The 13,636-nt window shown below is 33.4% G+C and overlaps 1 protein-coding gene across 1 annotated transcript; it reads right to left on the bottom strand.

Annotated features, from left to right (window-relative positions):
- Positions 1–2,628: 2,628 nt before the first annotated feature.
- LOC110018485 (26S protease regulatory subunit 8 homolog A-like) lies at positions 2,629–13,636 on the bottom strand. The gene is made up of 9 exons (XM_020715819.1): positions 13,368–13,636; positions 12,345–12,442; positions 5,930–6,154; positions 5,583–5,645; positions 5,281–5,444; positions 3,746–3,902; positions 3,567–3,665; positions 3,350–3,460; positions 2,629–3,054 (listed from the first exon to the last, which is right to left on the bottom strand). The coding sequence occupies exons 1-9, from the start codon at positions 13,597–13,599 to the stop codon at positions 2,914–2,916; spliced, it is 1,290 nt and encodes a 429-aa protein (XP_020571478.1). The 5' UTR covers positions 13,600–13,636; the 3' UTR covers positions 2,629–2,913.

Genomic DNA, 13,636 nt, shown 5'->3' with positions numbered 1-13,636 from the left:
TATTTTGTACTCTTCAGTCGAAATATAATTGTTGGTCAGCTCCAACAATTCAGCTAGAATTTTTGGTCGTTGGAAAACCAAATCATGACAGAAGCATCCCTTCTTTAACCCTTGATCTAGGGCAACATGTGTGATTTCAAGTTCTAGATCCCACACTTCCAACATCTACTTCTAGAAAAAGTGAGCAGAGACTCTCGTTTTGCTTCTGCCTGATCCGCAACAGAGCTTGCAAACCGTTCTAAGGCTTTTGGACCCTGACAAATTGTGTCACAAACGTTCTCTTGAAGTCAGTGAAAGAGGTTATTACACCAGTCGATAGTCTATTGAATCACCAGAGGGTTGATTTCTCTGTGTGGTGAAAAGGAAGTGACACTTCAAAGCGTCGGTGATCATCAACAAGCAGATGGTCGACTCGACAGATATAGTCAATCGATAAGTCTGACATTTGTAGGAGTCCAATGATGGTATCTTGAACTTATCAAGGGGTTCAATAGTTGAAATCTAGTGAGAACTCATTCTCCAACTTGCGTGAGGGAGTGGGGACTTGATACATCCAAATTGATGTATGTCTAGCGAGGTAGACCCAGCACTATACTGGTTTTGGGAATCTCCTGCTCTGTTAGAAGCTTGAGTCGCCATTTGATAGTTTGTGCTTGTGCTTCATCTTCGAGGTTCTGCTCCCTTCCCCTTGCAACTGCCTTTCCAATGGCATCCAACATCTAGCCCATCATCTGGTCCATCAACTCTTAGATTTGTTGCTACACAAACTCCCTAATGCACTTCATGTTTGCAGTGTCTCTTTTGTGGGTTTCTCTCCATATTATGCTCTTCTTCTTGTTGTTGGCATGATCCACACTCACTGCACCTTTGAGAATGTTGAATATGAGCTGCTTGTGAATCACACTCGAGGAATAAAACGTAGAACATCAGAGAGAAAGAGAAAGAGTATGTGTGCACAATAATGAATTGATTCTTTGATTAATAATTAACATTTATTGTAGAAATGACCCACTATTTATAGGAGATGGGGGTCTCACATGCATAATTACATCGTTACCTCTGCTTTAACAGGCACGTTACAGGGTATTTTGGGTACTTACATAATGAGTTTATGGCTCTGCTATCTTATCACGACAAGACTCGCTTGACTGACTATGTTGAGTTGGGGAAACTAGTCAACTCTAGTTGAACTTCGGTCTTCGAACTTCATTCGGTTGACTCGAGTCAATCAATCGATTACTTTGGTTTGGTTGTAGACTGTTGGCCCCTATATGAGGAACTCCTGTTGTCAAGATCAGAGTAGATTATCAGGCAGAGGGTGAATCACTCTAATTTGATATTTAGCCCACTCATTGACAGAATGTCCATTTGGAGTGTTCACAGAGTGTGTCGTGATGAGAAACTTCGGCCTCCTGAAGAGTCTTGAAGGCTCTTGTGAAGCGGTTAGCGATGCTAGGACAAGAGCTGGGCTGATGTTTTCTCTCTACTCAATAAATCTTGGTCTTTGGCTTAAACAACCTTCATTTGGGCTACTTCTGTCCCAACCCGCGAGACCTGCATATGGTTAATCGAGTCTTCAGTCTTCCAGAGATGTGACCTCTTATTGCGGGTCATATTTAACCGCACTTTTATCTCTTATTTCTTTAAATTTTCTTGAGATTCATGTCGACTCATTTCTAAAAGTATGGAAATTAAAAAATGGAAGCCACCAATAGACTAAACTTGTAAAACCCAACTGATCATACAATAAAAGAGCATAGGGCAACAAATTATGAAATTTGCAATGTAATAACTAAAGGGGTTTGGATAATTTATTTATTTATATTTATATTTCTATTTTATTTTTAAAATATTTTAACTCTTTTAAACAGATCAATTTAACTTTTGGATGAAGATTTACAAATATACCGCTCAATTCATACACATTTACATATCTAAAATCTAAAATTCAATTTTTACATATTGGTAAGAAAACATACTTTACTTTTTAAAGATGAAAATAGTTTTCTTTTTTGTGATATGAGAGATTTAGTTGGTATAAACTCAAAAAAAACATTGTTTAGGTAGTAATATGTAAATAAATAGAAATTTGATGGTGTGTATTTAAATGCCCATTTTAAAAACATTACAAATAAATACTGACAGGTTTTTTGGAAAATAACCTACATACTAATTAAAGATGTCAAACACTTTTTATTTTAAAATAAAATACAATAAAATTAAAACATAAAAGAAAAGATAAAAAATATTAACCTAATCTCAAACAACTAAAAATTTAATATATTTGAAGCCAATATATACTCCAAATTTATTACAGAGTGTCAAAAATTGATCCGACACGCAAACACGACATGAACTGAACATTAAAATTTTGAATTAGAGTTGATCCGAATATTTTTCATAATCGTCAAAAATTCGACCCGTTTATCATTCCGGTCGAGTTAACTTGAGACCCAAACATTACCTGAATATGCAAGAAAGTTTCGGGTCAAATTCAACTTAGCGAATCAAACTTGGGTTCGGGTCATGATTTTTGACCCGTTTATTACTCAGGACGGGTTTGGGTCGACCATATTCGAATCGGATTATTTTCAAATCGGACCGGAACCCAACAAACTGACCTGAATTGACACCCTTAAATTTCTTCCAAACTCCTTATTTTCTCAGCGTACAATGCTCATATACATGCGGGCTTGCGGAATATAAAAGCTAACCGCAAGCCCAAATAGCTGTATGAAAAATTAAAAGCAAATGCTAAAAAAAGACTAATCTAATGTATTCAGCCAAATTATCAAAAAAATACTACTAATAATAAATATTTCCCATTAATCCCAGCAAAATCAGCAGTTACCTTTTCCCCTCATAAGCAAATAAAAAAACGGAGCATCCACACAATAGACTTTAAGGAAAAGATTACTTCCACAATTTTCTGAGGGACATGTTCTTTTCAGTCTCCTTCTTCATCACTTTGGCCACTGCCATCTCAAAATCCTCCTGTGTAACGTGCACTCTCCTCTCTCTAAGTGCAAACATACCTGCTTCTGTACAGACAGCCTGACATACCAAAATCAAATCAATATATCCATACAAATCATGCAATCATGCAGTTCCCGATACCATACGGTATAAATCACATCATAATTTTATGACATACAGGATTATGGTGTTATATAAGTAAAAAATTTAGAGGTCAGACATGTAAACAAGAGTTCAATGTTATGTTAGTAAATCTCCCATAACAATAATGGCTAAACAAAGTTCAAAAGAATATTTGCACCACATGCATGCCAGTACGTGAATGTAATTGACCAAAATCATGAAGTTTTGATTGGTTTGCCATGAATGATACCTTGAGCTCTGCACCAGAAGCACCGTTCATTTTCTCAGCAATTTTCTTTAGATCAATTCCGCGCATCAAGTTCATCTTCCTTGAATGAATTTTCAGAATATCCCAGCGGGACTGAAAAAATCCCAGGCAAAGCAGAGATTTAGCTTAAAGAACTACATGAAGATCGATTAAATAAGGCACAATCTAAGGAGAACAATTCCAAAATTAAGAAACGTGCCTCTTCGTTGGGGTTAGGAAACTCGATTTTTCTATCGATACGACCAGGCCTGAGCAGAGCTTGATCCAGAATATCAATCCTATTAGTGGCCATAAGAACCTGTCAAAAACGATGTTCGAATAATTTGTGTTATTCACTAAAATTTGAAAATTAATTTGAACAAAGTCAGAGACGGTTACTTTTATCTTATTTGAAGCTTCAAATCCATCCAACTGATTGAGAAGTTCGAGCATAGTCCTCTGCACCTCACTGTCACCATTGCCAGATCCAGATTCCATTCTAGCGGAACCAATACTGTCAATTTCATCCATGAAGATGATGGAAGGAGCATGTTCCCTGTAATTAGTAAGTAAACCATTCAAATGTCAATATTCATCTTAAACAGCAATATGAATTGATGCACTAGTAAAAGTAACAGCAAAACAGATGGTCTCCATGTGTTTTGAAAAAATCAAAAATAAGAAATGAAAATGGAAAAATAATGAATTGAAACTAATTTTTACCCACTTGTTAGGCTGAGGAGAAATAAGGTGATCATTTTTTCCCTTTCATTGTTTGGTTGATGATAAATTAAGTTTTTCATTCTCATGAAAAAGAGATGCTAAATCATAATAATGAATAATAATTTTTCTTCCAGTTTTTCAGAATGGTAAAACATATATTCATGAAAAAAATGAGACTTTGATTAAGAATTTATTGGAGCTCATTTGGTTGCTTGTAAGTAGAAAGGATGGTTTAAGAAATGATGATTTTCGCTCATTTTGAGTAGGAAAAACAGGGAGTTTTGGGAAGAAACATTTTTCAAAACAAATTTCTAACTTCAAAACCAGAGTTTTGGGAAGAACTCAATATTGGAATCTAAGTGCATCCAAACAAATCATCATTTTCAAAACTGAATTTCTAACTTCAAAACAAGATGAGACCTTTAGCTAAATTGATCTTGCTATTACTTTCATTTGAACCAAGCAACTAATATGAAATTATGAAGTAAATCAAATATGGATTCCCAATAATTCCCTCAAAGAAAACAGATCCATAATGTTCCAACTAATGGTATGATTGTGACAACGTTGTTTAAATTATAATTGCAGCACTGCACGCAGTGTTTTTTTTTTTTTTTTCCTTCCTTGTAATGAATACAAGCTCAGACCATATTTTAGCTTTATACTAAAAACAAAACAAAAACATCCTGAAATTAGCATATAACTAAATCAGAAAATTGAAGAACTAGAACCCAACACCTTCTGTAATTCACCCATCGCACAACTATATGTCGACCAGATAACAAATTTTCAGAATATCCTGATCCTGAAACGCTAAGGGGCTTTTTGGGATCACTCTCGATTTTTGTTTTCTATTTTTTATTTTTATTTTATTTTCAGTTGAAATAAAGCATATTTGATATGTTATAACATGTTTAATTGTCCTTAAAAACACACAAAATAACCTTTAAATGTTTTAAATATTTTTAAAAGCAAGCTAATTCTCGTTTGAAAACAAAAAAAATAAAAAATGCAAAAAATGAACTAAACAAAAATATTTTTATTTTTACTTTTTAAAAAAAGTGACCCCAAAGAAGCCCTGTACATTGCTTGCTTCTAATCAGTGGCATTAATTCCACCACATATTACCATATATTTTAAAAATATAGCTAACGAACAAAAAAAACGAGTATTCACTTGAGGGGGTGAAGGCAACAGGAACCTTAGCTTACCTTGCCATAACAAAGAGTTCGCGAACCATTCTAGAGCCTTCTCCAATGTACTTCTGAACCAATTCAGAGCCAGAAACCCGAATGAAGGTACAATCAGTATGATGGGCGACAGCTCTTGCCAGTAAAGTCTTTCCAGTACCAGGTGGTCCATACAATAAAACTCCCTGAAAAAGGGAAATATTTAAATGTTAAGTGAACTTAGGATAATAAAAAAAAAACTGGACAGTAAACAAAGACAACAACACTAGAAGTTTTACTGCATTCAAATGAAAAAGTAACAATATGTATTACAGATCCAATACCTTTGGTTGCGCTATTCCAAGACTTTCAAACAACTCCGGATGTTTGATGGGGAGCTCTATAACCTGCAAATAAAATGAAATCTTACGATGCAATTCTGAAACCAGTGCTCATGTCAAGTCTAGGCCTAATAATGAATGTATTATTAGGTAATAAATGAAAGTAGTTTGCAAAAATTATGCAAAATATCATAGATTCAATTCTGAAACCAGTGCTCATGTCAAGGCTAGGCCTAATAATGAATGTATTATTAGGTAATAGATGAAAGTAGTTTGCAAAAATTATGCAAAATATCATATAGATTGAAGTAGAAAAAGAACAAAAAAAAGATCAGCTGATATCTTCTAACCTCTTTTATCTCTTTGATTTGCTGATCAAGGCCACCAATCATATCATAAGTAGAATCAGGAACCTTCTCAACTTTCATAAGATTAACCAAAGGATCCACTTTGCTAGGTAAAATCAAGTGAAGCACATAGCTATCATTGCGAAGAGCCACTCTGGTTGACGGCGTGATCTTTGTTATGTCAATATTCTTATCCACATCAACAACATATTTTCCTTCTGGATGAACCTGCATATTAAATCAAACTTCAATTTTCGGGCCCTAATTGATTTAGACAACTTAGAATTTTTAACGGAAATAGATTTTTTCCCTCAAACTAACGCCCATGAAGAGAATCAAATACAGTATTAAACAGTCAGATACTTGATATTGTGAATTACTGCAAGGATAAACTGTCATATACTTGGTATTGTGAATTACTGCAAAGCAACATTGGCATCAATAAATGCATAAAAATTGAATCGTGGATGAAAAAACATTAAAAACAATTAAGAAAATCACGTTGTATGACCCGGATACAGTGAAAGGTGTGCAAAGGCCGCTGCACCGATGCTCAAGTGTAGCGTCAAATAAGCAAAGATTCTCACATTACGGACAGATAAGGGTAAAGAAGTTGGTCTATGAAACTAATATTAAAATAAGATCTAAAAATATAAGTACTCTCACAAGTAACTTAATGGAATTAGTTCATATCATGATTCATAGAAAAATATTAGTATTAAACAACTTTTTCATAATTATTAGAATCTTTAATAGCTTCTTTATTTTTAATATTAGTATTAAACAACTTTTTCAATTGTTTAGCATGCTCTTATCCTTAAAAACTTACATTAAAAAGATTTACTAAGAAAATCATTGCAATAAACACCCATAATTCCCAAATCACAATTCGTATAAGACCTAGACTTAAAACTTCACCTTTAGAAATCTTCTTAAAAGCTAAATTTAATTTAATTTTTTGGATCAATCCATAATATACCTCATTATTTTAATAATTATGTTGTTAAAATGTTTTTTAATTAAAAATCTAATTTATAAACTTGTAGAGATATTATTTTTATTTGTCTTTAATCTTATCATATTTAGCTAGGAACTTTTATTTTTCCTCCAAAAGCATCTGATTTAATTTGATCAAAATCACTATTTTAGACCTCCTAATATCTTCCTATACTCATCAAAGTCCAGCAAAATTTTTAGATTTCATCTCTCGTCAAGCTTTTTCATTAACTACATTTTCTCCTTTCTTAGCACTTAGTATATTATATAAATCTTCAATAGTTATAGATTTTAATTTATTCAGTACCCTTATATGAAATTTATAGCTTTCTTATGGTCATTATAATTATTTAGGAAATCAAAACACTTCAAATACCTTCACAATAACCATCTTAATAGAACTAATCATCTTATACTGCAAAAAACTAAGGGCCCGTTTGGGTCGGCTTATAAGTGTTGTCCTGTTTTGTTCGCACTTATGCACAACTTATAGAAAAATGCGTTTTGAAATTTGTAAAAGACGCGGCCCGCGGGAGGACCCCCACCGGCCGCGTTTTCGATTTGCTTATTACTCCTGTGACCCTCGTCGCGATTTCTCCTTCGCATTTCACTCTCAAAGAGCGGAATCGTCGCCGTTTGCGGAGTTCGCTTCGGCGTTCATGGGGGCTCCGCGCGCCCGAGTTCGCTTTGGCGTTCTGGGTCGACGAGTTCGCCGCCATGGATCTCCTCGACTGCCTCGACGCCTCCTGGTGCTCCGTATTCGTCTACATCGACAACTCCAACTGCAAGCTCCTCTCCCGTCCATACGCAAGAGTCGATTGTCGCCGCCTCAAATCCCGTATGCTCGGCTTCTGCATCTCCAATGGCGTCCATTTCCACCAATCTAGTGGTTGCTTATCAATTTTTTTTGGTTTAATTTATTATTGATGTTGTCGAAATAATAATTAAAGATGGCTCAATCTGAGAGCAAACGGATGAAGTATATGTATTGTTAGATATTTTAAATTTATTTTCATTTGCACTTGAAGAAATCTATATCATGAATTGCAAATGAATTATCTAAAATTTTACAAATCGACTACAACATCGTAAATGACATGTTTTTTGTTAAACTTTTAAGCAAAATTTTCAAAATACAAGTGATGATGGATGGTGTACACCAATCCAAGTTTAATTTTTGTGTGAAACTTGATATAGTTATTTCAAATATAATTGAGATATATATAATACATAGGAGATCGAGTTGATGTACTCAACTGTTTACAAAACGCACAAAACCAAACAACTAAACAGTTTATCCATAATAGGGGCAAAATAGTCATTTATCTAGAATCAGTTGTTTTTCAAACGCACAAACCAAACAGTTAGTCAGTTTATTCGGATCAGCTGCTCATCAGCAGATTATCAGGATAAATTGTTTATCAGCAGAAGCTGGATAAGCTGCAGCTGCCTCAAGCAGACCCTAAATTAAATAATCTCAAATCTACACTCTTAGCAACAAACTTGAAAAATTAACTTATGTTTATATGCTGAAATACACATCCATAACTACTACTCATATTGTGTGATTAAACATTTGCATGAAATCACATTAGGGCCTCATCTGGTTGCTTGATTTTAAAACTTATGTTTTGAAAAATAAGAAATATGTTAAATCCATCATTTGATTGGATGCACTCAGACATTAATATTGATTTCAAATTAAATAAGTTTTCTCAAAACTCCCTCAAATATTAATTTCAATTTCACACTCAAAATGAAAAAATGAAATCATTCTTTTCTACAACTTTTTTTTATTTATAGCCAATAAAAAAATCTTATAATCTTTGCAAAATAGATTATTTTTTCTTCTAAATAAAAATAAGCATTTGAATTGTTGGCTTTGATTATGAAGATAATTTCATGCTCTTCACGTTCTTAAAGTATATATTGATTATTGCAATATCATAGACCAAGTATAACTTCTCCCATCAATCACACTTCTGCCATCAAATATTGATTTCAATTTCACGCTCAAAATGAAATAATGAAATCATTATTTTTTACAAATTATTTTTATATATATCCAATAAAAAATCCTTATAGTCTTTGCAAACTAGATTAATTTTTCTTCTAAATAAAAATAAGTATGGCTTTGATTATGAAAATAATTCCATGCAGTTTACGTTCTTAAAGTATATATTGATTATCGCAATATCAGAGGCCAAGTATAACTTCTCCCATCACACTTCTATCACATATTTCACAATGCCACAAATCCTTTCAAATCCCATACTAAGAGAATATATATGTCCATTCAAATCACCTTAAATAATTATCCCTTTTTCCTCAAGTATAAATCATACCAATCACTTTTCTTCCCAAATTAAATTTTCACATAATTTTCTACTCCAAGTTGAGGAATATTAAATAAACAAGCATAAACTCTAACCATGTTTAAAATTTTCATGCAAATAATTAATTGAATAATCTCTTGTGATTAGCCCTATTCATTTCACCTTAATAGTTTTATTTTTGAACTCTTCTCCACATCATAACCCATATTTACGATTAATATTTTCAATGTATAGTAGCTTATAGCATTTACCCTAATGTGAGTGACTTGTTCACCATTTAGTTTCTTATAAACAAGCAATGTGTTTTTCCTCTTCTAGTCATTACAATCATAAATTATCATTTGCATTTTAAATCCTTAAATTTCAACAAAGAAAATAGTCTTATTATGTCATCAATGTTCTGATTTTATTTGGTGCTCCATGTTAGTCATATTACTTTAAATGTTAACTATTAACTATATTAATGCATCTCCACATCACATCATTGAAGCGGAACAAAATTTTTATGTGCAAGCTAAAATCGTGGATCCGTTTAGATTCAATGTCTTTCTTCATTTTGTATTGCATTTATAAGAGCAATAGGAAAATGAATCTGATTTAGTTTGGACTAAGCCTCTCCCTAGTCAGCTCATTAGCTTTATATTGTCCAGTTGTTAACTATTTGCTTGGTAAATTGATTGTCTGACTGTCTATTGACTAAGGCAATGATTCTAATTTCTAGGAACACATTCTATACCTACACATGTTTCAACATGTGAGAATCTATAACATTTATGCAAAATAATAGAATTTTTTACAGTTATTGCTTATTTATCATTAAGTCTAATCCTAACGTCAAGATCTAGACTAACAGTTGCTTTGAGAATTTCAAAAAATTTGTATAAAAATTTGTAGTAAAGTTTTGTTGCTAAACCAGTACAGTAATACCATTTGTTTGATTTATATACACTCGATATGTTCCACGGCAATGATTATATAGGGACTTCACAATTAACATTTGCTTCAAATATAGGCTTCTTTTTTTCTTAAATGTAAACACCAAACCTCTTTTAATTTTGGGTAGATATCATGCAAAATATATGACAGCTATACCACGCATCAAACAAATCAACAATTCTAGAAAGCATTCATTTTCATCCTCAGCGCTTTTCTAATTAACAAATTAGTCTCTAAAATTAAATACAAATCTTCGTAAAGGTATTTTCTTCCCTAAGTATTAAATATTTCATTAATTATTTAAATTAAAATGGTATAATATGGGGACAAAAATATCCACTTCACAATTTCACAAAGATCCCTAAGATGAAACATAAGCCTTCATGATGATCTCCCTTTTTTGAACTTCTCCTACTCTAGGGTTGAGATTCATCTACCATTCACATAAAGAGTGTTATGTCACATTCCTTAAACTCAGTACACTAGCCAACGTTCTATTGATGCAAAACCTCTGCTACCTCAAGCACCACCCACCACAACCATAAAGTGTCAATACAATTCCTATGACATTCACATGATCGATAATATGAATGAAAGTGATCGATGAAGCAGAGAGGTCATCAAAGGACTGCTTGACGAAGCAAGCATAAGGGTAGTCACCATGGTCGCAAATGTGGGTCTCGATCTCCAATAGGAATACCACTCGTATATACCCTTGTCACTTCGAAGATATTTCAATGAACTAGAGCCTCTGCTACCTAATTTAAAACATTCACACAGTTTATTGAACATATGATAGATTGTTTTTTTTTCAAATAGTTGTTTAATTTACATATCAAATATTATTGAATCGAAGAATGACAATTCTATTATCAAGACGCCAAAGAATTAGATCCCCACTAATTCATTGAATGGCGTAGCTATATTATTGTTGTTGTATAAACAATTAAATAAAAAACTATTTTTCACATGAACTACTAATCTTCAACCATAAGGACTTCTTTCCAATCCATTCCAACACAGAAGGAGAAGAGAAGAGGAAAACAAGCAAATAATCATCATTGAGGGATCAATTATTTGAGGAGGATAAGAACAACCAAGCAATTTTGACTGAGATGCATAAATAGAGGAGGATGTTGCCCAACAAAATACCAATATGGAGTACGAGTAAAATGCATGCCATCTACGAAAAATGAAGGCTATGGACGATGATGACAACACAAAACCAACACAAATCCATGAGTCATATTTGGAGGATGGAGAAAAGAAAATAGGCAAGAGGACAATGAGCAAGAGATTTTGGCTATCAAAAGGAACATGGATACAATTAGCTTAATAGAACACCCTTCATAATGGAGGGGCTTTCGTGAAAGAATCTTCCCTATGAAAAATCAAATGAAAATTATTTTAAACGCATGCCCACATAAAGCATATTATAAGTCACAATGACCACCAATGATATGTAATATTTAATTTAAACATTTAATTACATAGTATTGTTAGAATTTTGGTTGTTCAATTGATCTATGAATTTATTTAATATTTAAATGTCTTCTAATGTTAGGAGTGTCTAAGACTATTGTATGCTTAAGAATATTGAAGCATGTGACTTGTTTACAATGCATTCATTAAAGAAAGAAAAAATCATTTGTGATTTGGATGTTGATGACACAAACCATAATTAGTCCTATCAATCAACTAATCTAAAGGTCAAGGTTGCTATAAGCATAAGAGTAGAGTGATTAATAATCTCATATTCGCCAACTTCATATCATTACATTTGGTCTTCGATTCATCATTGTTGAACTAAATATCTACACTCTTTTAATCTACTAGGTACTTAAATTTGCATGGCATTGTCATTTAAGTCTGCTTTCCAAATTTTTCTCAACAATTATAGTAAGCTTCCCCAGTAAATTGCTTATACTACATAGAACTTTCCTTAGTTTTATTCTTTAATGTCGCATCATGGAAAAAAATCAATCATGTTCATACATTTTTGCATAACTGGTTATTACTAATCCAGTTAGTGATGCTTACCATTACAAACTTTTATATAGCATATTTGTTGAGTTTAAGCATTTTTTATCGCACATTAGAAAATGCCATGTCCCAAATGTCTTAGCTTCTTAAAACTTCTAATAAAATACCTTGACTAAAACCTTGGACTTTCCCATAACTTTGACAACTTCGCCGACGTATGATCCTGGCTCTTGCAGCAATTGCAACTCTTCTCTCAATGCTCTGACTGCAATTACAAAACTAGATGGAGACTTGAGTGTGCAAAGTGAAATAGAAGCAACAATAACTATATCTATTGAGAAGTGTTTCAAATGCAATTTAATTTTCTTGTAATAGTTAAGTAATGATAATTCTTCATCAAAAGGCCATGTTTAGAAAATGGAATAAATAACTTCAAACAGAATACAAATATAGATACAAGATCCATGAAGTCCAGTGCAAATAGAAAGAACCATTAAGCAGCTTAAATTCAAACTCATTAAGACCAGTGCCCATAGTGGGGCATCCTTCAGCATCTTCCTGTAAGCAAGCAAGCTAGAAAAAAACACAAGAATCCACGAATAAAGAAATTGTGATCATATTCAATAATGGTATTTCGTACAATTCAGATTACTAGTTACATTCATGAGAATGCTTGACACATGATGAAACTAAAATCTGTAAACAATCCAACAAGATAAACATTGAATAGTTAGTTTTTATGGAACCTTTGAGTGAGACCATGAGAATCAAGTTAATTAGAATAAATAACCAGAAAATCAAGCCGAAATGTCCTAAATGTCATTCAGATCCAAAATGGAAAGTAATACAGAAGTTGATGAAAGAATGCAAGCTATAAAAATCAAATATAATCCAAGGAAATTGAGGATAAATCAACTTCAAAAGTAAATCAATGATTAAATGGCAGCACCAAATGACAACTCATTGAGGAATAAGAGAGGCCTCAGACCACATCTACAGTCAACTTCTAATGTAAGTTGTGAACGGAAAGAACAGACTTCAAAATTAGATCAAGCAAGAGGATCAAATTCATGATGTGCGCATGGGTTTCAGCCTGCGGCTCCCAAAGACAAAAATGAAGCTCGATTTTAGATTAGAGGTGGTTTAGGTTTAGAATTCGGTTTAGGTTTCGGAAGATAACAGAAGCTAACCTTTGGCGTTGAGGTCGTTGCGCTGCGCCTCGAGACGGTTGAGATTGTGGGACTTCTGCCGAACCTGAAGCTGCAGATCGTGTATGTGTTGCAGATAGTACTGCCTAAGCCCTTCTCCGCCTCCTCCAGTCTTCGTCGGCGGCGATCGGAACTCTTCTTCCGCCTCCGGCTGAGGCAGAACTTGGATCTTTACGGAGGCCATCTCCTTGCCGATTGTCGACTGTATGTACATTCACCAGACTTTTATAGATCGTGGCTTCGTCGGGCCT

The sequence above is a fragment of the Phalaenopsis equestris genome, unplaced genomic scaffold, assembly GCF_001263595.1.
Source record: "Phalaenopsis equestris unplaced genomic scaffold, ASM126359v1 Scaffold000022, whole genome shotgun sequence".
NCBI classification, from domain to species: Eukaryota; Viridiplantae; Streptophyta; class Magnoliopsida; order Asparagales; family Orchidaceae; genus Phalaenopsis; species Phalaenopsis equestris.
This window is presented reverse-complemented; position numbering and strand designations above follow the sequence as displayed.